This window comes from Corythoichthys intestinalis, chromosome 9 (assembly GCF_030265065.1).
Source record: "Corythoichthys intestinalis isolate RoL2023-P3 chromosome 9, ASM3026506v1, whole genome shotgun sequence".
NCBI classification, from domain to species: domain Eukaryota; kingdom Metazoa; phylum Chordata; class Actinopteri; order Syngnathiformes; family Syngnathidae; genus Corythoichthys; species Corythoichthys intestinalis.
The window spans coordinates 20,881,922-20,906,306 of record NC_080403.1 but is presented as its reverse complement, the minus strand read 5'-3'; the positions used below and the strand labels follow the sequence as shown (position 1 = coordinate 20,906,306).

At 38.8% G+C, this 24,385-nt stretch overlaps 1 protein-coding gene across 2 annotated transcripts in view; it reads left to right on the top strand.

Moving 5' to 3' along the window:
- Window positions 1–24,385, top strand: part of sema3fa (sema domain, immunoglobulin domain (Ig), short basic domain, secreted, (semaphorin) 3Fa) — a 109,355-nt gene that overhangs the window by 69,983 nt on the left and 14,987 nt on the right. For both annotated transcript variants that reach the window (XM_057845766.1, XM_057845765.1), the window contains 6 exons: window positions 2,094–2,187; window positions 6,406–6,525; window positions 10,125–10,264; window positions 14,177–14,291; window positions 23,442–23,511; window positions 23,778–23,922. In XM_057845766.1, coding sequence (XP_057701749.1) covers window positions 2,094–2,187; window positions 6,406–6,525; window positions 10,125–10,264; window positions 14,177–14,291; window positions 23,442–23,511; window positions 23,778–23,922 — 684 coding nt within the window. The remainder of the gene's footprint in view (window positions 1–2,093; window positions 2,188–6,405; window positions 6,526–10,124; window positions 10,265–14,176; window positions 14,292–23,441; window positions 23,512–23,777; window positions 23,923–24,385) is intronic.

Here is a 24,385-nt window from a genome sequence, read left to right as displayed (position 1 = left end):
ATTTTAATCTCACTCTCATAATATTTGGGGGGAAAAGTCAACACCACGTTAAAGAATTACAATAATAATAATAAAGCCACTTGCTTATAAAAACAGTTAAATTTATTTTCAGGAGATTACATTTTTTCCGAAAATGTTAATTGATAATAATAAATGTTATAAGAGCAAAGAAAGAAAATGACCCAAAAATATCCCTAGCTGGCTGCCAGCCCTCCTAGTTCAAATGGATGGACACCTATTGCCGTCAGTGGCATCCATTGAGTTAAAATGAATTGCATTATTGGAAAAAAAAATATTGTCTAATAATACTGCAAGAAAAAGTGTGACTTTTGTGAGTAGAGGGAAAGTATTAGTACTACAGTAATTTTTGGACTATAAGGCGCACCTGACTATAAGCCGCCACACACCAAATTTGACAGGAAAATGGCATTTGCTCAAAAATAAAGCACACTGGACTAAAAGCCGCAGCTGTCCTTACTGTACTATGGGGTATTTACACATAAAGATATTAACTGGTAACACTTCATTTGACCACCATAAGACGAAATGAACCACCATGAAGCTTTGAACCAATTGGCTGCAAAGCTTCATTCCTTCAAGAAGCTTCATTTGGCCATCACTGCTCCCTTAGGGGAGACAGTCAACTTATGCTGCCACCTGCTGTCAACACTGTTGTCATCAGACAGGCCTCTTAGCATGCATTGCGGCGCTACAGATGTAAATAACAATCAAAATTCATGTTTTCTGCTAATTATTTCTTCAGTTACTGTTCCAGTTGTTTCATTAATTGAAAGTTATGGTATTTGGCAATACCTTATTTGTCAGTGGCCCCATAAGGCACTGTCATGAGCATTAATGAATGCCTATAACAGATGTCATTTAGTGTCATCCGGCAAATAATCTCACTTGGAATGGATGTCCGAGCTGGACATAAATGAAGTTAGTGATGTCATATGTCGTAAGCATTCAGTAATGCCCATGATTGTGTCATGTCATAATTATGACAGTCTTATGACACCGCTGTCAAGTAAAGTGTTACCTATTAACCCAAACCTAAATAAATCAACAAATAAGCCGCACTGCACTTTAAGCCACTGGATTCAATATGAGGGAAAAAAATAGTGCCTTATGTCCAAAAACTGGTAATAATGCTAATTGCACAAAAAAAAAAAAAAAATTAAGATTATGTTCTAGTGTAATTATTTCTCCTCGCAAAACAGTAAAAAAATAATATTGTGAGAGCCAATACCAAATAATTATGGGGAAAAATCATATATTGAATAATACCAATTTCTAATATGTAATGAGATGATCTTAACAACAAGTCAACGATGAAATTCCAAAATGTTTTACTTTTTTTAATTATCATTAATTTATTTATATACGATCATTGTAGGGCTGTACAAACTATCACCACAGTGATGGTGCAAAACACCTGTCATAGTGGTGCAAGATGGTGACGGACCTTTTAAGAATGTGCAAATAGCATCTCATGGTTCCCTTTCAGTTAAAATGAGGGAATTTCTTCCAGTTGGATCGACTTTTGTTCACATCCCTTTCTTGGCCACTGAAAAATGGTCGGGCCACAGGTCACAAACACGGACTTTCAGCGGCAGACTTGCCGTATTTCCAAGCCTACGGGCGAGTTGTCTTTGAAGACCCGACCGAGCTGCCGGTGCACCCGGATCTAGTGTTGACACAGATGTTAAAGATGTCCTCTTTTCACTGTTGGAATAATGAGTTCTCTTTTGAGCCACTAACATCACAGGCGCAGCGGAGGGCGTTTTTTTGGAAGGCTCTCAGCATTTTTTCCCTCCGCCGCCTTCATCTCGCCGATAAAACTGCCTTTGTGTGCTTTTCGTTGCCCTCAGCAGATCCAGTAGTGCCTTCAGGGTCGCACTGAAGCATTCTTAACTCCACACTGTTTAGTTAGATATTCATGTTGTTTTGAAAACCCATCGCCTTTAACAGCAACTTCAAGGAGTGACCCTTTGCCCCTGTCTGAAATGTATTCTCAAAACACAATAAATCTATTAGCAAGTCACAGGAGAAGTGAGAAGATAATGAATTACCTTTTTTTATTCCCTCGACAGGAATACATTTTCCGCCTTGAGCCAGGCAAAGTTGATTCTGGGAAGGGAAAATGTCCTTTTGACCCCAAATTGAACAGCGTCTCTGCTTTGATCAGTAAGTAAATTTTTTTTTTTTTTTTTTTTTTTGCTCAAGTCTGGAACATTCATGTTTAGCATCTTTAACAATTTTTATGTGAGTGACCCCACAAAGATGAAGAAAAAAAATCATCAAGATTGTACTCATACACAAAAATATTCACACCAACAATCTTCACCTGGTCAAACTCAAATCCCTATTATAATACTAAGACTGACCTGTGTGTGACACCGAGGACTGTGTTGAACACACACACATAAGGATTTATCCTAAATATTGAACAAACATAAAATTTACATTAATGTTCTCCAAGCAGTTCAGAGAGTAAAAAACACTTTAACATACCTTACTTCACTCAGAACAATCATACGTACATGCAGCAATAATGCCTGAACTGTGGGAAAATGTATACATTTGATGTATTTTACTAGGGGAAAATATGGAGATAAATAAAATCCTGATAAAGTTGCCATGCCGGTTTCAAAATTGCGATCAATTTTGTTTCCAGCACGTCAAGTTTTTCCTCCACAGCCTACCTATTTAAAATGATTTTACTTGCACACAACTAGCCTTTGAGAAACATACTATTAAATATCGCAGTCATGCAATGACCATGCTTTCATATCCCATTGTGTGTCAGGATCATATCTATTTTTATTTATGAAACAAGTACATTTCTTGAGTAGCATTTCACCGATGCTGATACTGTACCGATCCCGCGTCTTTTGAAATACCGTAATTCTCGGACTAAAAGGCGCACCAGACTATAAACCGCCATCCACCAAATTTGATACGAAAACAGCAATTGTTCATAGATAAGATGCACTGGACTATAAGCCACAGCTGTCCGCACTGTATTATGGGATATTTACACTAAAAGATATTAACCGGTAACACTTTATTTGACAGCATCATCATAAGACTGTCATAAGACCAAATGAACCACAATGAGGCTTTGATCCAAATGGCTGCAAAGCTTCATTGCTTCAAGAAGCTTCATTTGGCCATCACTGCTCCTTTGGGGGAGATAGTCAACCTCTGCTGCCACCTGCTGTCAACACTGTTGTTATCCAACATGCCTCCAAGCATGCATTACAGCGCTACAGATGTAAATAACAATCAACATTCATGTTCTGCGTTAATTATTTTTTCAGTTACTCCTCCAGTTGTTTCATTAATTGCTCTTTCTGGTGTTCTCTAGCACTTTATTTGACAGTGGCGCTAGAAACTGTCATAAGAACATCATAATTATGACATAACACTGCACTGAGCATTAATGAATGCTTATGACAGATGTCATTTTGTGTCATCTGGCAAATTATCTCACTTTTGAATAGATGTAAAAGATCCGAGCTGGACAAAACTGGAGTTAAGTGACACAATTTGCCAGATGATACTAAATGACATCTGTCATAAGTATTCATTAATGTCATTATGGCAGTCTTATAATGCCGCTGTCAAATGAAGTGTTATCTATTAACCCAAATAAATCAACAAATAAGCCGCACTGCACTTTTTGCCGCAGGTTTCAAAATGAGGGAAAAGAAGTAGTGGCTATAGTCCGAAAATTACGGTACATACTTTTTCTTTTAATACTAAGCAACTGCATACTCACTAATTGCTATCATGGCTTGGTCAGACACTGGTTAACTCATTGTCTGCTATTGACAGTGCTATATGTCCAATCCATTTGAAGTGGGAGGGTTGGCAGCAAATAAACCTTTGTTCATTCACTGCCACCCTCCCAGTTTCAATGGCTGGGACATCTACTATTTATAAACTCATTAAAATCCACAGCACAGGGGTGATTGGACACTACAAAATTGGATGTCTATTATCCTCTTGAGAAACTCAACAAGTGCTCCTTTTTTACAGCTGTGTGCATAGCTCGCAGCTATCTTTGGTAAGGCGACCAGCGGTTGAAAACTAGATCTCGAAAAGTACAAATTGCACTGCATCAGTATGTTATTTCTCAGTACTTCCCGATAACGAAGACGTCATTTTAGTGCAGTATCAGTCCCGATACTAGTATCTTTGCAACAATAACGTACATTTTTTGTATTTTGTGCTTAAACTGGGAATCTGTAGTTCAAAAACTTGACGTAATAAAAGGAAAACAAAGAGCAGTCTTTGATTCCTTACCCAAAAATTTGTTTAAAAACTGATTTTGAGTTATGTTTTACACTGATTAACTCAGTTACATTGGACATCTACTTTTGATAATTGGCCGTCACACAGGGGTGAAAGTGACGAGAATTTCTTGCCGGAACTCCCTTACATAAAGATGGGCATGGAAAACTTTTTTTTTCCTTTTCATTTTTTTTGGGGGGGGGGTTAAACCTCATAAAACCAACGAAATGCAAAAACTGCTTTTGGCACAGTTATAAATATAACACACAATAAAACAACAGATTTCACACACACGTTTTTTTTAAATGATAAAGATATGAGTATCATACATTAACAAAATATAACTACAAATGACTTACATTATGCACAGTAAAGTTGAACATATTTTACATTGACTTGACATACATTGACTTTTTTTTAATTATAAGGAGATGAACAGGTAACCTTACATAAATGAACAAAAATAAGTCCAATTAACATGAAAGATGTTCTGAACCTCCCAAATAAAATAAAATACACCTAATCAACTCTTTCCTTTCTCTTAAAGATCTGATCAATTTTCCGATGTTTTGCCCTTTTAATTAAACAAGCTTGTTTTTTTTCCTCTATTTGTTGTTTTTAAAAAAAAAAAAACGTGCCTTTGGACCATTCAGAGCTAACTATCCATGCTGATCACATTCACATTCTGATCACACAGTACCATATGTCAGCCAATTGAACGGACAGCAAAGTCCAGGTTTTTTTTGTTGTTGTTGCCTGCATGTGCTCAGCGAGGCGACTTGTCAGATACAGAGAGACGCTGGGAAGAACAACGTAGAATACATAAATGAATAATAAATATCGGTGGAAACGGATTACGCTACACAAGCACGTTATAAGGTTTGTTGTTAACCCTTGTGTATGTAAATCTGATGTAAGTAGATTGTTCTTTCTGGAGATGCGTGTGTGGCAGCGTGGCAGTTTTTTTTTTTTTTTTTTTTTTAAACATGGAGTTTTGACAGTTGCCGTCACATTGTCGGGATCAAAGCATTGTTCCGGTCCCAAAAATCATGCCGGTACGCAGTTCCGGCCTGTTCCGCCCACTTTGATGCTGATTCCAAACTTGCGGTTTTTTTCTACCACTGCCTGAAGTTTTTTTTTTTTTTTTTTTTTGCTCCACAGTTTATGTACTTATTATGTTGTTACTACTATCGCCGTCAATGGCAGCCAACGATTTAAATGATGCACCTCCATCATCTAATAAGATGAAATGAAAAATCAGTTTTGATTCACTTTGAAGCCTGAAATGAAGACAGATGGTGCAAGATCTTTTGGATAATGTGAGCTGCAATTGTGTCCATCTTTTGTCCGTGTGTTGTGTGCTCTCCTGTCGGTGGGTGGTCTGGTCATTGGCCTACAGGTGGTCAGACATGACCTTTCGCCCTATGTGTGTGCGTGTGTGTGCGTGTTTTCTCACTTGTAAATGATGCAAGCTAAACTGAAGAAAAACATTGGAATTCACATATTGTGTTTCTTTCATAAATAAAACAAGGGATCAGGTATAGACTGTAGAGGCAGTGTCAGAATTATTATATTTTTTTTCAAAAAGTAAATGAGTCTAAATTTACTGAACTCTGTCATGTACTTTAAAATAGGTCAATTTGATGCACAACATGATGGGATGGTTAAAGTTGTCATTCAAATTTTATCGTCACCCCCCCCCCCCCCCCCCACACACACACACACCCTAAATCCAGCTGATTGCAATTGATTCTGTGGATGTTCTTCCAAATTCCAATGATTGCCCTCGCGAGGGTGATAGGCATGCTTCGGGCGGTGTATAGAGAGGTCAACGGGTTTGACCCAAGAGCGGCGCAGCAGCAGATCATAATATATTTTGGCTCAGCGCTGAACTTTTTTTGAAGGGAAATCACCACCATCACGCACCAGGGAGAATTTGGAACGTCATTGCGGGATGATTTAAATTGAATGTGGCGGGTGTGACACTACTTTTGAGTGATTAGCCTTTTTGCAGCATGCGGATATCCTGATGAGTTATTTCGCTTTCTGCGTCCGTTATGACTTCACCTTGGCGGCGCCCTCACTTCTCAATGTCTGTCTTGACAGATGGAGAGCTGTATGCGGGAGTTTACATTGATTTCATGGGAACCGACTCGGCTATCTTCCGTACACTAGGGAAGCAGACTGCCATGAGGACCGATCAGTACAACTCCAGATGGTTGAACGGTAATGTCCCGACGACACATTTGTTCTGCAGCCAGCGCTAATTCCATAAATTGTTTCCCTCTGGCATTTACGTTTGATGAGCAGGGATCACCAATGACTCACAATCGAGAGGTTCTGGTTTTGAATCCTGGCTCAAGCACATAAAGAGCATTCACAATCACACCTTGAGCTCATTAATTCCTTAATGAACACATTTACTTGTACACTAGTGATTGGAAAGGGCTGTGACCTGACTTAAGGTTTTTCGTTATTTTTTTTTTTTTTTTTTTGCTATGGCCTGCGATTACAAGCTTAGATCAATCGCATACCATTTGCTAGCGTTACATACGTTCGATGGAAAGTACCATACCAACATGGGCATATTTACTATAGCTTGGTGAGGTTACCCTTTAAGTAATTATTAAATAGCAACAATGCGGCAAACCGTGTAGACGGATCATATAAATTTTTTTTTTTAAAACTCACAGGCATATATTCTTTGTCCTTTATAATGAACAACTAAAATTACTGCAGAACTGTCTGCTATCTTAATATACAATGGGGGAAAAAAAGGCTGCATGGTCAAACACTTGCCATTTACGGGGCAGTGTGGTTAGCCTTTAAGTAGGGGTGTCAAACGATTAAAATTTTTAATCGAGTTAATTACAGCTTAAAAATTAATTAATCGTAATTAATCGCAATTAATCGCAATTCAAACCATCTATAAAATATGCCATATTTTTCTGTAAATTATTGTTGGAATGGAAAGATAAGAAACAAGATGGATATATACATTCAACATACGGTACATAAGTACTGCATTTATTTATTATAACAATAAATCAACAAGATGGCATTACCATTATTAACATTCTGTTAAAGCGATCCATGGATAGAAAGACGTGTAGTTTTTAAAAAATAAATGTTAGGACAAGTTATAGAAATTTTATATCAAAACCCCTCTTCATGTTTTCGTTTTAATAAAATTTGTAAAATTTTCAATCAAAAAATAAACTAGTAGCCCGCCATTGTTGATGTCAATAATTACTTACAGAATGCTCATGGGTGCTGAAGCCTATAAAATCAGTCGCACCCAAGCGCCAGCAGAGGGCGGCAAAAATTACGAAAAACACAAAAGTACACCTTTCACTGTGCTCTCATTTTAATCTGTCTGAGCGGGGCATTTGTGCGTTAATTGCGTCAAATATTTTAACGGGATTAATTTAAAAAATTAATTACCGCTCGTTAACGCGATAATTTTGACAGCCCTACCTTTAAGTAATATCTGAACACCAGAGGGCCGTTTACATGGTGACACTGCGTCACGTGACGACGAAAGCTTTTGATTCCAGCCTCCAAAGCAGAACAATTCTACAACCATATGAATGGAATGCTCTTGCCCCGATGATGTCAGCACTCGCACACGCCTCTTTGGGCATGAACAGTCACAACTAATAAACATTCAAAAGAGCAAACATGGCGGAACGTCGGCTTTAATTGACTGTTTTCATAATAGCAAAAGAAAAAAACGCATGGACGCTATTAGTTAGAGTGGGCGGTTATGTTGTCTTCCGGACTGGGGATGGTTGTTGTCAAGTAAGTCGGTAAATGTTGGTATGAATGTCGGTAAAACTTGTAAAAATGCACTGCCCCCTAGGGCCTGGCATGAATACTACTTCATTTTCACGCAGAATTGCGACATCTTTCAAATGGAGACGGAACCATGTACAATGGAAGCATGAAATGTGTCGTATTCTCGGAGCGTCACCATGTAAACGGCCCCTAAGAGTGATATAACATATGTAAACACCCTATATTTAAAAAATAAAAATAAAAAATACTCACAGGCATATATTCTTTATCCTCTGCAAATAAGAGGAAGGTAAGAGAGGCAGTCAATTTCCCGTACAATTGACATTTGCGCACACCCTGGAATGTGACAGTTGAAGGAGAAAAAAATGGCCTTTTTATTCATTTCAGTGGGGAAATATAAATTGATATTTGAGGGCTTAGACTTGTACTCTTTGACTCATATCTAAGGGCATCTACATGTTTTTTTGAGTGGTGGGGGACATTAAATGGAGAAAACCCATGTACGGTTGTATAATAAGTACAGTTTTAAAAAGTGAAGCAGCTTTCCTGCAACATTATTTCTGACACCTTCTACCCTACGTACTGTATAAGGTTGATGATGTCTTGTAGCAATTAGGTGGTTGCGAAGCGACTCTAATCTTTAACACATGGTGTAAAAAGGGCTGTTTGCTTAATTGACGAGCGCCTGTCTGCGAGAGCCGTCAACAAGGTCAGCCCCAATGGGAACTTGACAGTATGTCAATAGTGAGTCATAGAGCTGATGAGCCACGATTGGGAAAGCACCATCAGTTGGTGTTGCCAAATCAATCGCAGCCTCGCTCCTCAAGGTCGCTCTTCTCGCAAGTTTTCCTGTTTTTCCCGACAACACTTCCCTGATGCTCAGTTGTGGAATCGAAACACCTGAGTGCTAGCTGAGGTGCTAGCATTTTTAAGGTTAGACACATGATAGCATGTTTGAATAACTCATTGGCTGCCATTGACTGTGATAGACATCCAATCCATTTCAACTAGGAAAGACTAGCAGCGAATGATCGTCGCCACCTTCCTAGTCAAAATGGATTGGACATCAGTGGCAGTTAATGAGTACCATGAGATGACAGTTTAAATTAGGTCTCTTGTGTCTACTCTGAATGACGGCTTAAAACCAAAATGAAATTCAATTCGTGGAATTCAAAATTATGAGGCAGACGTAACCACATAAGCACTGTACTACATAAAACTAAATAGTCATCGCTGGACATGCTGCTGCCCAATGAAATGTATTGCCAAATATTGTATCCAAAAATAAGAATAGTTTTTGTTTCTAAGATTGGCAAACAATCCCACAATATTTAGACTTGTTTTTTTCAGACAGCAATGACATGTCATTACCTCTAGTTTTGCAAGGTGTTGGTAAAAGCTTGGAAATAGATGTCGTGCTTGCAATGTTACCTCGCTTTTTGCTATATTAGGGTAGGTGGGAGGGGCAACTTCTCCTGGGTGTCCCAGTAAGTGGATCAGTGTAAATGTATACCCTAAAGCCATTTTAACCACTGCTGAGTTGGACAAAATGAATTGCTTTCTTAAGGTGCAGTAAAAGGAAGAAACTGGGATTATTCTTCAGCACTCTGTAATGATACAAATGGTTCTTGGGGCCAGAGCGCGTGTTTTAAAGGCTACCCAAACCTCAATACTCCTACCTTTGGACCAATAAAGTGTTTTTCTGGGCTCCGCTCATGGGTTTGGTCAGTTTCTTGTCAGCTGTCTCCTGGTTACAATCATCTCATTATTATTGTATGTCTCAAAGCAAACCGACAGATCTAGTTTGACCTCCAATTGAAGGTGCTTGTGGTATCCAATGTCGTATCAAATTCAGTGATTTTCCTAAACACCGCATGTTTTTCGATAACTTCCTTTTACTTACACAAGCCTGTTCATGGAAAGGTTATGAACTATCTCTTCCCTTGATATGGTCATTATTTCTGATGTTTTGGTCTTGGTCAGGATAAATAATGTTGCTGGTTCTTGACAATTTTTTGTTTTTCTAGACCCCACATTCATCCACGCACACCTCATCCCCGATAGTGCTGAGAAGAATGACGACAAGCTTTACTTCTTCTTCCGTGAGAAGGCCACTGAGATGGGCCAGAGTCCCTTGACCCAGTCCAGAATCGGGAGGATATGCTTGGTGAGTTATGTGTCATGCGGAGTACACGCATACCGATTTCTAACCAATCACGGAGTCACTTGGTGTTGATATCACCTGTAAGGATTTTCTGTTTTCTGGTTCGTTTTCAGCCAAATTTGCAGTTAAATTTTTTCTGATCAGGTTGTGTGAGGATTAAAAAACACTCTCTAAATGATCTTAAAGGATCTCAGGATAACCTTAGAGATAGTTACTTGGTTGCCGTAGCGCAGTTGGAAGCTCGAGTTGTCCTGGGACTGAAGGGTCAGCGGTCCGATTCCCGGCTATGACTGACACTGTCGAAGTGCCCTTGGGCATGGCACTGAACCCTAATTTGCCTCCAATAGGTTGGCAGCACCTTGCATGGCAGCAGCATAATTGGTGTGTAAATGTGTGCATGAAAGGGTAAATGTGTGCTAATGTAAAGCGCTTTGGGCATTGTAACAATGTAGATCTACTGTATATGAGTAGTACATTATACAGTGATCCCTCGCTACTTCGTGCCCTCAGTCCATCAAGGATTTTTTTTTCAATTAAAAAAATAATAATAATAATAAATACAGATGAGCTGTCCAGAGCTGATCGCGTTGTCTCACTCTCCCTCCCTCCCTCTGCTCTTTGTTGGTGGCAGTGCACTTGAGTTGCTTATTAAAGTTAACGACGATTGACGGATGTTTTATGTTTGATCTTGCCAGAGACGCTTGGAAGCCGAAACATCAAAGTGTCGCATGCGTCAATCATCATTTAGCTTGTTAAACTGTTGCTGTGGCAACTCATTGTGTATAAGTGAGCAGCTTGAGCAGATTTGAGTGGACACACTCAATGAAGCATTCAATAAAGCCAAGCATTTTTCTACGTTATTTTTGTTTAAAAATAATTCGGTGGGACAGTAACATGTTTGAAACTTATAATTATTACATTTGAAGTGCTTAAAAACCATTTATTAAAATGTATGTACATCATTTTTTTCCCTTAAGTATGGATAACTTTTTTTTCCAATGTATGTCTTCTATGTATATTTTCCCAATGCTAAATCTGAATAAATACATTGAACACACACACAAAAAAATAAATAAAATTATTGGGCGGCTCTACTTCGCCGTTTTTCACTTATCATGGCGGGTTCTGGTCCCAATTAACCGCGAAAAACGAGATATCACTGTATATATACTATATACAGTGCCTTGCAAAAGTATTCGGCCCCCTTGAATCTTGCAACCTTTCGCCACATTTCAGGCTTCAAACATAAAGATATGAAATTTAATTTTTTTGTCAAGAATCAACAACAAGTGGGACACAATCGTGAAGTGGAACAAAATTTATTGGATAATTTAAACTTTTTTAACAAATAAAAAACTGAAAAGTGGGGCGTGCAATATTATTCGGCCCCTATACTTTCAGTGCAGCAAACTCACTCCAGAAGTTCAGTGAGGATCTCTGAATGATCCAATGTTGTCCTAAATGACCAATGATGATAAATAGAATACACGTGTGTGTAATCAAGTCTCCGTATGAATGCACCTGCTCTGTGATAGTCTCAGGGTTCTGTTTAAAGTGCAGAGAGCATTATGAAAACCAAGGAACACACCAGGCAGGTCCGAGATACTGTTGTGGAGAAGTTTGAAGCCGGATTTGGATACAAAAAGATTTCCCAAGCTTTAAACATCTCAAGGAGCACTGTGCAAGCCATCATATTGAAATGGAAGGAGCATCAGACCACTGCAAATCTACCAAGACCCGGCCGTCCTTCCAAACTTTCTTCTCAAAACAAGGAGAAAACTGATCAGAGATGCAGCCAAGAGGCCCATGATCACTCTGGATGAACTGCAGAGATCTACAGCTGAGGTGGGAGAGTCTGTCCATAGGACAACAATTAGTCGTACACTGCACAAATCTGGCCTTTATGGAAGAGTGGCAAGAAGAAAGCCATTTCTCAAAGATATCCATAAAAAATCTCGTTTAAAGTTTGCCACAAGCCACCTGGGAGACACACCAAACATGTGGAAGAAGGTGCTCTGGTCAGATGAAACCAAAATTGAACTTTTTGGCCACAATGCAAAACGATATGTTTGGCGTAAAAGCAACACAGCTCATCACCCTGAACACACCATCCCCACTGTCAAATATGGTGGTGGCAGCATCATGGTTTGGGCCTGCTTTTCTTCAGCAGGGACAGGGAAGATGGTTAAAATTGACGGGAAGATGGATGCAGCCAAATACAGGAACATTCTGGAAGAAAACCTGTTGGTATCTGCACAAGACCTGAGACTGGGACGGAGATTTATCTTCCAACAGGACAATGATCCAAAACATAAAGCCAAATCTACAATGGAATGGTTCAAAAATAAACGTATCCAGGTGTTAGAATGGCCAAGTCAAAGTCCAGACCTGAATCCAATCGAGAATCTGTGGAAAGAGCTGAAGACTGCTGTTCACAAACACTCTCCATCCAACCTCACTGAGCTCGAGCTGTTTTGCAAGGAAGAATGGGCAAGAATGTCAGTCTCTCAATGTGCAAAACTGATAGAAACATACCCCAAGCGACTTGTAGCTGTAATTGGAGCAAAAGGTGGCGCTACAAAGTATTAACGCAAGGGGGCCGAATAATATTGCACGCCCCACTTTTCAGTTTTTTATTTGTTAAAAAAGTTTAAATTATCCAATAAATTTTGTTCCACTTCACGATTGTGTCCCACTTGTTGTTGATTCTTGACAAAAAATTAAAATTTTATATCTTTATGTTTGAAGCCTGAAATGTGGCGAAAGGTTGCGAGGTTCAAGAGGGCCGAATACTTTTGCAAGGCACTGTAAGTACTCTCCATTTACCATTTAGTTACAGTTTTCCGGAAAATAAAAGATATGTTGCGAAAATTTTGGTAAAGTATAATCGCGACTTTGGCGTGTTTCCATTGAAGTTTGTTTTTCAAAAAGGCCTCAGAGCTCTTCGTGGAGTGTCTTCCCGTGAGATGATTTTTGTGAAAGGCGATCACCTGGGCGTCTCCTGTTGGATTTGGAGGCGAAGTGATCATGTGACTGGGTACATCATATCCTGTGACGTATAACTTTGAAAAAATTGTTTCCATTGTGCGCTTGTGTTATATTTCCAAATCGAAAAACCTCCTCATGACAGCATATTTGACAGCAAAATGTAGGTTTTGCAAATTACTTGGGGTAATAGAAACATAGTTATTCAGGCATTTGCCTACTTAATCAAAATAGGCCCATAGTTAGTGTGTGTCCTGTGTTTGTAAATAAAATTAGGGCTAGGCTGCCTGTTTTCTGTGTTTCGCCGTTTCTCTGAGAAAAATCCCACATGATCATCAATAATGATGAGTCTCTAATTAACTGTCAGTACAGGAAGGCAAACTGTGCTGTTTGCTTTCACAGTTTAGTTTGGAAAGCATTTTGTTATTTTGGTACCTTTTAAAAGAGATGAAAATTGACTTCAGTGAACATCTTGCATTCAGAGGCGATAACCAAGTGACGTTATGGTTGTATCTGTCCAAAAATGGTCGATTAGTGATGTTGTTGGCCACATGTTCAAAGGGCTCTTCATGGACACTTGTCAAGTTATGCTATGCAGTTAAATACAGCTTTGATTAAACACTCGTGAGAAGCCTTTTCATTTCCCTTTAAGGCAACTTGATAATAAAACTAAGTCTTCCTGTAGTGCAAATCATTCAGACAGGGCGAAAGGCGTGAACAAAGTTCATAATTTCCAGCTCGTGAATCATTTCGATTCCCTACCTCAGTAGTAAAAGTTGGCCGACCTCCCTCGCGCACATGGGTTGAAACGCAGAGCTGTTTTTGTTCCACTGAGCCAGGGTGGTTGGCTGGGAGGGCTTCGACACAGCTGCAAGTCAGACGTGGAGGATACGTGGTGACGACTAACCCGTATGTCTTTCATCTCCGCAGAATGACGACGGTGGACACTGTTGTCTGGTGAACAAGTGGAGTACGTTTCTGAAGGCCCGTCTGATTTGCTCGGTGGCCGGAGCCGATGGTGTCGAGACGCACTTTGACGAGCTCAGTGAGTCTACACGAAAACAGGATAAACAAATGAAATTTGTCAAAAAATACGCTCTGCCCAGAACAAAATGGAATTTCGTAAGCATCTGCTAAGAGTTAAGCATCTGGCGGATATTGAACTGTACCCATAACTAGATAGAAAAACTGGCCACGAAGTGAAAACTCCGTTACATGACTTGTAACCACAACAGCGAGAAAACAAAGATCTCCAATAGTAACACATCTTGACAAATTTGCTGTCATCTTGATCTTTTGAACAATCAAATGTTAAACCTTACAGGAAAAATAAGGAACTGGAATATAAGTACTGATACAGTATAGCGAGTAATCAAAATAATGAGCAGCTGGGATCTGACCGACCTCCTGTGGATCATCCCGGCCTGTCCGTTATTCACATGACTGACAGGATTAGAGGGGGATTTGTGGTATCCTTGAAGCCGTACCCGCTGGTGTTGTGAATCCTTCTTGGTGTATTTAGAATATGAGTCTAAATTTACCAGAAAATACGTCATGACAAGCACCGGTTGTAAGGTGAGGCAAGGTCATACAGTGTACTGTATACCGTAGGTTTTTCTGTTAAACATAGTTAAAATGTTTCGTTTGCATTGACATTCATGTACAACATGTGACATTACTAATTAGTAGGGCTGTCAAAATTATCGCGTTAACGGCGGTAATTAATTTTTTAAATTAATCACGTTAAAATATTTAACGCAATTAACTCACATGCCCCGCTCAAACAGATTAAAATGACAGCACAGTGTCATGTACACTTGTTACTTGTGTTTTTTGTCGCCCTGTACTGGCGCTTGGGTGCGACTGAGTTTATGGGTTTCAGCACCACATGAGCATTGTGTATTGACATCAACAATGGCGAGCTACTAGTTTATTTTTTGATTGAAAATAATACAAATTTTATTAAAACAAAAACATTAAGAGGGGTTTTAATATAAAATTTCTATAACTTGTACTAACATTTATCTTTTAAGAACTACAAGTCTTTTTATCCATGGATCGCTTTAACAGAATGTTAATAATGTTAATGCCATCTTGTTGATTCTTTGTTATAATAAACAAATACAGTACTTATGTACCGTATGTTGAATGTATGTATCCGTCTTGTGTCTTATCTTTCCATTCCAACAATAATTTATAGAAAAATATGGCATATTTTATAGATGGTTTGAACTGCGATTAATTATGATTAATTATTTTTAAGCTGAAATTAACTCGATTAAAAATTTTAATCGCTTGACAGCCCTACTAATTAGTGTTGCTCTGATACTCTTATCGTAATAAGATAAGATACAGATACCCGATACTGCACTGAAATGATAGCATTGGTATCGTCGAGTAGGGGTGTACCATCTTAGGCACCCCATGATTCGATTCGATTCGATTCGATTCGATTACGATTCAGGGTGCTACGATTCGACTCTTGAACGATGATCACGGTATTGACGATGATCACGGTTATCCCGATTATCGATGCATGGTACATTACTAATTAATAAAGGAGACAAACAAATATATATCCATCATTTATTTAAAATATCCTAATGATTCAACAGGAACGATGGAAACATGCCCATACAACAAAAAGCTGCTCTTAAACTCTTAAGCTGCTTTTTTATTTATTTATTTTTACAAGAAAGTGTAAAAACATCAACCATTTGAAAGGGAGTACTTATTTCTCTCAACAATGCAATAAAATTTACGCGGGTGGAATGAATTCCACATTTTCTGGAAATAATGTGTCTTTAGAAATAAGCCTTCTTTTAACCAATATACCGTATTGGCCCGAATATAAGACGGTGTTTTTTGCATTGAAATAAGACTGAAAAAGTGGGGGTCGTCTTACAGTATATTCGCGGTCTAGACGTTATACCCATTCACGACGCTAGATGGCGCCAGATATCATTAAAGCGATGTTCTGTCATGATAGATCTCAGCTACTCTCAAGTTTAACCAGTTTGCATTATTTTATTGCAATGTTGTTCCTTATTCAGATTTGTTTCAAGACTACAGTTACAGTTAGACTGATGGTTAATAGAGTTATTGCAATTTTGTTGTTTTATCACAATAGATTGGTTTACTTACATTTCAAAAACCAGAAGCCATTCATTTACGAATGTGATTGCACTTTAGTTTACATATTTAAATGTTCAGATATTAAGATTTGAATGAGGCAAAATAACATGCTTTTTCTCTCAAATATATTGTTATAATCATTTGTTTCAGATGTACTGTAATTATTTTCTGTATAAAAATTAATTTGGTGTTCAAAAAGTCTTTTTTGAAACTTGAGTCTTGAAAAAGAGGTCATGTTATATTCGGGCCAATACGGTACTTTGTTTTCACAGATTTCTGTACTATTTCGCACGTTTGTAGTGTTAGTACCGCTGTACTTAATCATGGTTTTACACGTTCTGCATATGAAATACATGTTAGCGAATTAGCTAATTAGCTTAGCGCTCAGCCCTAGCTATTAACGCCTCAAAAACAACAACAATAAAGGCTAAACAGTACAAGAGGGCTCGTGTACTCACCTCTTATATACGCACATGGGGTCTTAGCGACACACTCAGGACATTTTTCAATTGAAATTACTTGAAACTACAACTGGAAATCTGAAAGACGAGGAGCAACGAACTCTCTTCCCCTCTCACTCTAATAAATAACGTGCGCACAGAAGCGCGCCGGGTCACGCCTCTGGTACTGCCTGTCTCATACACAAATTTATTTTCCAGGCTTTTGAAAAAGAGTAAATCTCTCACTCAGTTACAGGCAGCATCCATTACAGCGTGCGTGCATCCTTTAAAGGTGTTCGGGCGGCAGACGTGTCTTGAATTTTGTTCCGCTACGAGCAGCTGTCATAAAATTATGAAGGAAAATCCTCGTTTTTGAGCCTTTATAAATCGTAATCGAATCGTCACGTGTTGAATCGCGATCCATGTAATAATCGATTTTTTTTGGAACTCCTCTATCGTCGAGTCCTAACAAATAACACGCCAATACCATTTTCCAACATTAATATGGTTCTGAGAATGCAACACCTTCTGTTGGTGACATTAGGCATTCAATGATGGACATATTTTGTATAATTTTTCAAAAATGACATGATATCCGTACAGTATCGGTATTGGCGATAGTGCATAGCTGTGTGGCAAAAATGGTATCACAACACTACTAAAGCTGACATAGCCCTGTAAGTTAGAAAAAAATGAGCCCCTTACACAAGTTTTAGTAATTGGCGCAAAACTGGGTAGACATTTCTGCCATAACAGGACTAATGAAAAAAAATAACCCATGCCTGAAATTACACAGGAAATCAGCCATTTTGTGTTGAAGCTGACATTTATGGCCCATTTCCAGTGCTCCTATGTTGACTATGATTCAACATGAAAGGGGCCTGGTAAGTTATATTTTTATTTTTTTAAAAAAAAATTTATATAGCACTCTACTTCAGTTTCAACAATCAACGTGAAATATGGTGAACATGTCTATCAAAAAAGAACACACAGAAAGGTCTCAACATTCTATGTCTGAAATTCAACTTGACATTGGACATTTGGGGCGAGTTAAGGGCTGGTACTGCTACATGTGCGACTAGGGTACAGTTATCCGAACCCAGAGTTATCAAACACATTTTTGTCACGGGCCAAATCTTTCTTCCGGTTTCCTTTGGACGGCCATTATGTCTGCCACCTACAACTGGCCTGATTAATAGAGTAATCAGAAACTAATCGATAATGCAATGAATCGACAGCTACAGTATTTTTATAGTCGATAAATTGTTGAGAGACGTTGATGACCTAAAAATAGTTCAAATCCTCTTTTTTGAGCCTCCCATTAGCCAATATTTTGTTATTTCATTTTTACTCTTTTATTTTTTTTAATTAAAAGAAACTCCAAAAAAGGGTCAAACAGAAACCATTTTCTCACATTTCTGCATAAAATCACAAAACGGTGTCTGTTTTAACCAAAACCACTCAAGCATTTAGAGGTTTTCATATTTTAATAAGGATAGTATGCAATCAATGACAGAAGGGGGGAAAATAAGTAAGTGAACCATCACATTTAATATTTTGTGGCCCCCCCTTTGGCAGCAATAACTTCAACCAGACGCTTTCTGTAGCTGCAGATCAGTCTGGCCCATCGATCAGGACTAATCTTGGCCCATTCTTCTCTACAAAACTGCTGTAGTTCAATCAGATTCCTGGGATGTCTGGCATGAATCGCTGTCTTTAGATCATCTCACAGCATCTTAACGGGGTTCAAGTCTGGACTTTGACTTGGCCACTCCAAAATGTGTATTTTCTCTTCTGAAACCATTCTGAAGTTGATTTACTTCACCCTTCGAATTCATTCTTCAATGAATGATTGCAAGTTCTCCAGGCCCTGAGGCAGCAAAAGATCCCCAAATCATGATGCTCCCTCCACCATGCTTCACGGTGGGGATGAGGTGTCGATGTTGGTGAGCTGTTCCATTTTTACTCCACACATGACGTTGTGTATTATTCCCAAACAATTCAACTTTGGTTTCATCAGTCCACAAAATATTTAGCCAAAACTATTGTGGCGTGTCCAAGTGCCTTTTTACGAACATTAAACGAGCAACAATGTTTTTTTAGACATCAGTGGCTTCCTCCGTGGAGTCCTCCCGTGAACACCATTCTTGGCCATAGTTTTACATGTAGTTGATGTGTGCACATATTGGACTGTGCAAGTGATTTCTGTAAGACACTCGAGAGTTCTTTTCTACCTCTCTGAGTATTCTGCGCTTAATTCTTGGCATCATCTTTGGTGGATGGCCACTCCTTGGGAGAGAAGCAACGATGCCAAACTACTGTATCTCCATGTGTAGACAACTTCTCTGACTGTCGATGGATGTACATCCAGACTTTTAGAGATGGTTTTGTATCCTTTCCCAGCTTTATAAAAAACAACAATCCTTGATCGCAGGTCTTCAGACAGCTCTTTTGACCGAGCCATGATGAACATGATACACTTCTCATCAAGACAATTCTTACCAGGTGTGTGTTTTATAGTGGGCAGAGCAGCTTTAAACCACTCATCAGTGAGTGGGCACACACCTGACTTAAATTGTTTGGTAAACATTGGTTTCAATTGCTCTGTAAGTCTCTTTAGGCAGAGGGCTCACTTTACTTTTTCCCTCTTCTGTCATTGTTTGCATGCTGTCCTCATTAAAATATGAAAACCTATAAATGTTTGGGTAGTTTTAGTTAAAGCAGATACTGTTTTTACATGTGTGATTTTGTTTAACTAATCATTTATTTACATTTTCTGGAAAAGACAAAAAAAAAAACCAAAAAAAAACAGTTAACAAACAGTAAGCATTCTTTTTTATTTATTTTTGGGGTTTAAAAAAATCTTATAAAAAGTAAATATTCTCTTTTATTTTTTTAATTAATGTATTGTTTTCTTTTAGAGTGCTCTTTCATTCTTATTTCTAAATCAAAAACAAATTACTTAAACTGTTACACCACTATTATACTACTATTAGACTATTTATTTGTATATTGAAATAAAAGATAACTAATTGTCTGATTTCATCAAGGACTACAAAATGTTTTTTTTTTTTTTTATTTTGTAACGATAAACATGAAAATCGGCGCCCATAATTTACTTTCGCCGGCACACAAAATGACATACTGGGCGTGATCTGGCCCAGAGGCCACGGGTTTGACACATACAGTATGTTGCACACAGATGGGTCTTGCTAAATTTTTTAACTGTTTTGCTGTTGAACTTATTCATTGACATTGACAGCGACAGCGATCATTCGCTGCCAGCCTCTCCCAATTCAAATGGATTGGATGTCTATCGTCGTCAATGGAAATGAAACACAATCATCCATTAGTCATGGATATTTTTTTTTCTTCACTAATACGACACAAACAAACAAAAATTGACTGACACAACTTGTTCCAGTGAGATGATTTATTCCTCCTGTGCTCCTTCTGTCTTTCAAACATGGTGTCAGATGACTTATGAATTTCTCCTTTCCAACATAGCCATTACCTGTCATTTTCATACCTCAGTGGCATGTGAGGATTTGTCTTCCTCACGATCAAAGCGAGAGCGTAGACTCCCCGAGATAAGAAATGAGGGCTCAGAAGAACAAATATTTGCAATTTATCTTCGGTTTAATTAGCATGACTTGTTTGTGTTATTGAACAAGTAAATCAAAACACTGTAGCGTGTCAGATTAATATCTGACTTGTTGAGAAAGATCACAGGTTAGAAAGGAGTGAACAGCGAGTCGTGTTTATTTTTCTTTATGTGTTTTGCTAAGAGCAGTTACTGTCCATTACTGTTCAAGGCCAATTAAAACAAGTGAAATATCTCTCGTTTTACCCCCTATTGTTGAAGAGCATTAACTACACATATATGTTCAACTCGTATCCTCTCCACCTGTCAAACTCTATGTATTTAATTTTTTCTTCCCATCTTTTTTGTTTTGGCTTGCATTTTCTCTTATTAAATCCATCAGTGTAGATGTAGAACTCGCAAGTGCTTGGAGCCTGCAGTCATGTTGGATGCATATGGCTCCTATTAAAGGCGTGTTTCACCAGACCATCTATGTTTTACTTTTATTCCCTGACGACACGCTGGAACTGTAGTTTTAGTGTCCGATGAGTTTAGATTCAGGATCCCATTGAGGTTAAGGTAACCTTTGAAATTTAAATGACTGCATGTGTCATTACACTACAACCTGGGAACCCAAAAAATGCCACATCATATTTGGATCAGTTTTGAACGTGGAAATTTACCATCATTTGTCAATAGTTTCAGAACACAAGGCATCTAAAAATTTCACCTGTACCTCCCCCAAATACTATTGTCACTTCATTGCCCCCAAACACACACGCACAAATTAGCTTGGTAGCAATTCTCTGCAAGTCAGATAATTAATCTCTCTCAAAGCTGGTTTAACTTAGCAGTATGAAATTCCGGTTTCCTTTGGACAGCCATTATATCTGCCACCTACAACTGTCCTGATTAATAGAGTAATCAGAAACTAATCGATAATGCAATGAATCGACAGCTACAGTATTTTTATAGTCGATAAATCGTTGAGAGACGTTGATGACCTAAAAATAGTTCAAATCCTCTTTTTTGAGCCTCCCATTAGCCAATATTTTGTTATTTCATTTTTACTCTTTTATTTTTTTTAATTAAAAGAAACTCCAAAAAAGGGTCGAACAGAAACTATTTTCTCACATTTCTGCATAAAATCACAAAACGGTGTCTGTTTTAACCAAAACCACTCAAGCATTTAGAGGTTTTCATATTTTAATAAGGATAGTATGCAATCAATGACAGAAGGGGGGGAAATAAGTAAGTGAACCATCACATTTAATATTTTGTGGCCCCCCCTTTGGCAGCAATAACTTCAACCAGACGCTTTCTGTAGCTGCAGATCAGTCTGGCCCATCGATCAGGACTAATCTTGGCCCATTCTTCTCTACAAAACTGCTGTAGTTCAATCAGATTCCTGGGATGTCTGGCATGAATCGCTGTCTTTAGATCATCTCACAGCATCTTAACGGGGTTCAAGTCTGGACTTTGACTTGGCCACTCCAAAATGTGTATTTTCTCTTCTGAAACCATTCTGAAGTTGATTTACTTCACCCTTCGAATTCATTCTTCAATGAATGATTGCAAGTTCTCCAGGCCCTGAGGCAGCAAAAGATCCCCAAATCATGATGCTCCCTCCACCATGCTTCATGGTGGGGATGAGGTGTCGATGTTGGTGAGCGGTTCCATTTTTACTCCACACGTGACGTTGTGTGTTACTCCCTCGATCTGGGGCTCCATGCAAGATCTCACCCTGTGGTGTCAAAATGATAACAAGAATGGTGGGCAAAAATCCCAGAACCACACAGGGGGACCTAGTGAATGACCTACAGAGAGCTACTAGGCTACTATCAGTAACACAATGCGCCGCCAGGGACTCAAATCCTGCACTGCCAGACGTGTCCCCCTGCTGAAGCCAGTACACATCCAGGCCCGTCTGCGGTTCGCTAGAGAGCATTTGGATGATCCAGAAGAGGACTGGGAGAATGTGTTATGGTCAGATGAAACCAAAATAGAACTTTTTGGTAGAAACATAGGTTCTCGTGTTTGGAGGAGAAAGAATACTGAATTGCATCCGAAGACCACCAGCATGGGGGTGGAAACATCATGCTTTGGGGCTGTTTTTCTGCAAAGGGACCAGGACGACTGATCTGTGTAAAGGAAAGAATGAATGGGGCCATATATCGAGACATTTTTAGTGAAAATTTCCTCCCATCAGCAAGGGCATTGAAGATGAGATGTGGCTGGCGGTTTCAGCATGACAATGATCCCAAACACAGCCAGGGCAACAAAGGAGTGGCTTCGTAAGAAGTATTTCAAGGTCCTGGAGTGGCCTAGCCAGTCTCTAGATCTCAACCCCATAGAAAATCTGTGGAGGGAGTTGAAAGTCCGTGTTGCCCAACGACAGCCCCAAAACATCCCTGCTCTAGAGGAGATCTGCATGAAGGAATGGACCAAAATCCCAGCAACAGTGTGTGAAAAGCTTGTGAAGAGTTACAGAAAACGTTTGGCCTCCGTTATAGCCAACAAAGGGTACATAACAAAGTATTGAGATGAACTTTTGGTATTGACCAAATATTTATTTTCCACCATGATTTGCAAGTAAATTCTTTAAAAATCAAACTGTGTGATTTTCTGGGGGGGTTTTTTTCACATTCTGTCTCTCATGGTTGAGGTTTACCCATGTTGACAATTATAGGCCTCTCTAATATTTTCAATTGGGAGAACTCGCACAATTAGTGGTTGACTAAATACTTATTTGCCCCACTGTATATTTACTTAAACTGAAGTCCAGTTTACTTAAAACATTTAGTTCAAATTACTTTTATTATAATCCAGTTAAATTTGGATAAATTGTTGAATTTTAGCCTTTAGGTCTTTTTTCTTTCCTATTTTTAGTTTTTGATCAACCTTAAAACTTCAAGTGTTGCCAATTGTCAACTGCGTGTGACCCTCAAAAAAGTCTCTTGGTACCCCAAAAATGCACAGGATGTCAGTTACCATTTTGGTACCTAATCATTTCCAACTACTTTATTTGCTTTTCCAGGGGATGTTTACATCCAGCCTACACAAGACACCAAGAATCCTGTCATCTATGGAGTCTTCTCAGTTTCAGGGTGAGTGTCTCGACTTTTTTATTTATTTAATTATCTAACGCACTCATAATAGCCAGACATGTCAGAATTGGATACCGGATGTGGCAAATTATATCATTGCCTGTCCTCTGGATTGGCAACATGGACGTTTTTGTATGTCAGTATGTCAGACGGCGCTTTGGTTTGAGGGGATGTTTGTGTTTCCCAGGAAGTAGCTTCTCCCTGTCGCGTGTGGTGCCGTCTGTCATTATCCCGCAACTCAATGGTTTGCCCCCCCCCCCGTCCAGATCTGTGTTTAAAGGTTCGGCGGTGTGCGTCTACTCAATGGCAGACATCCGTATGGTCTTCAATGGTCCTTTTGCTCACAAGGAAGGACCCAACTACCAGTGGGTGGCCTACACGGGCAAGATACCCTACCCCAGACCTGGCACTGTGAGTTGTGAATATATGAATATTAAAAGCACTGGGAATTCATGTACGAATATGATCAGAAAAACAGTATGTTTTACAATTTACAATTTTTTTTAAATATATCAAGTGCTACCTTGAAATGAGATTTTTTTAAGGCAAGCCAATGTCCTTCCCTTTGTTTTGAGATGTTTAATTTCATCAGCCCCTCTCAGTTCTAATGGATATGGACGCATATCACCGTCAGTGTGACTGAAATATCAGCTGGGATAAGCACAGATCACTCCCAAAAGGAAATGGAATGCTCAATTTGTTTACGTCATATCCATAGTACAGGTAGCTGGAATAATGATGTGAGTTTTGGCTCTGGGGCTCCCCCTAGAGTTCTAAAATATTAATTGTTTTCTTAAAGAAGTAAAGCTATTTCTTGCAAAAAAGAAAAGCCTTTCATTATTGAATTAACAGGAGCAAACATATTTTTGTATTT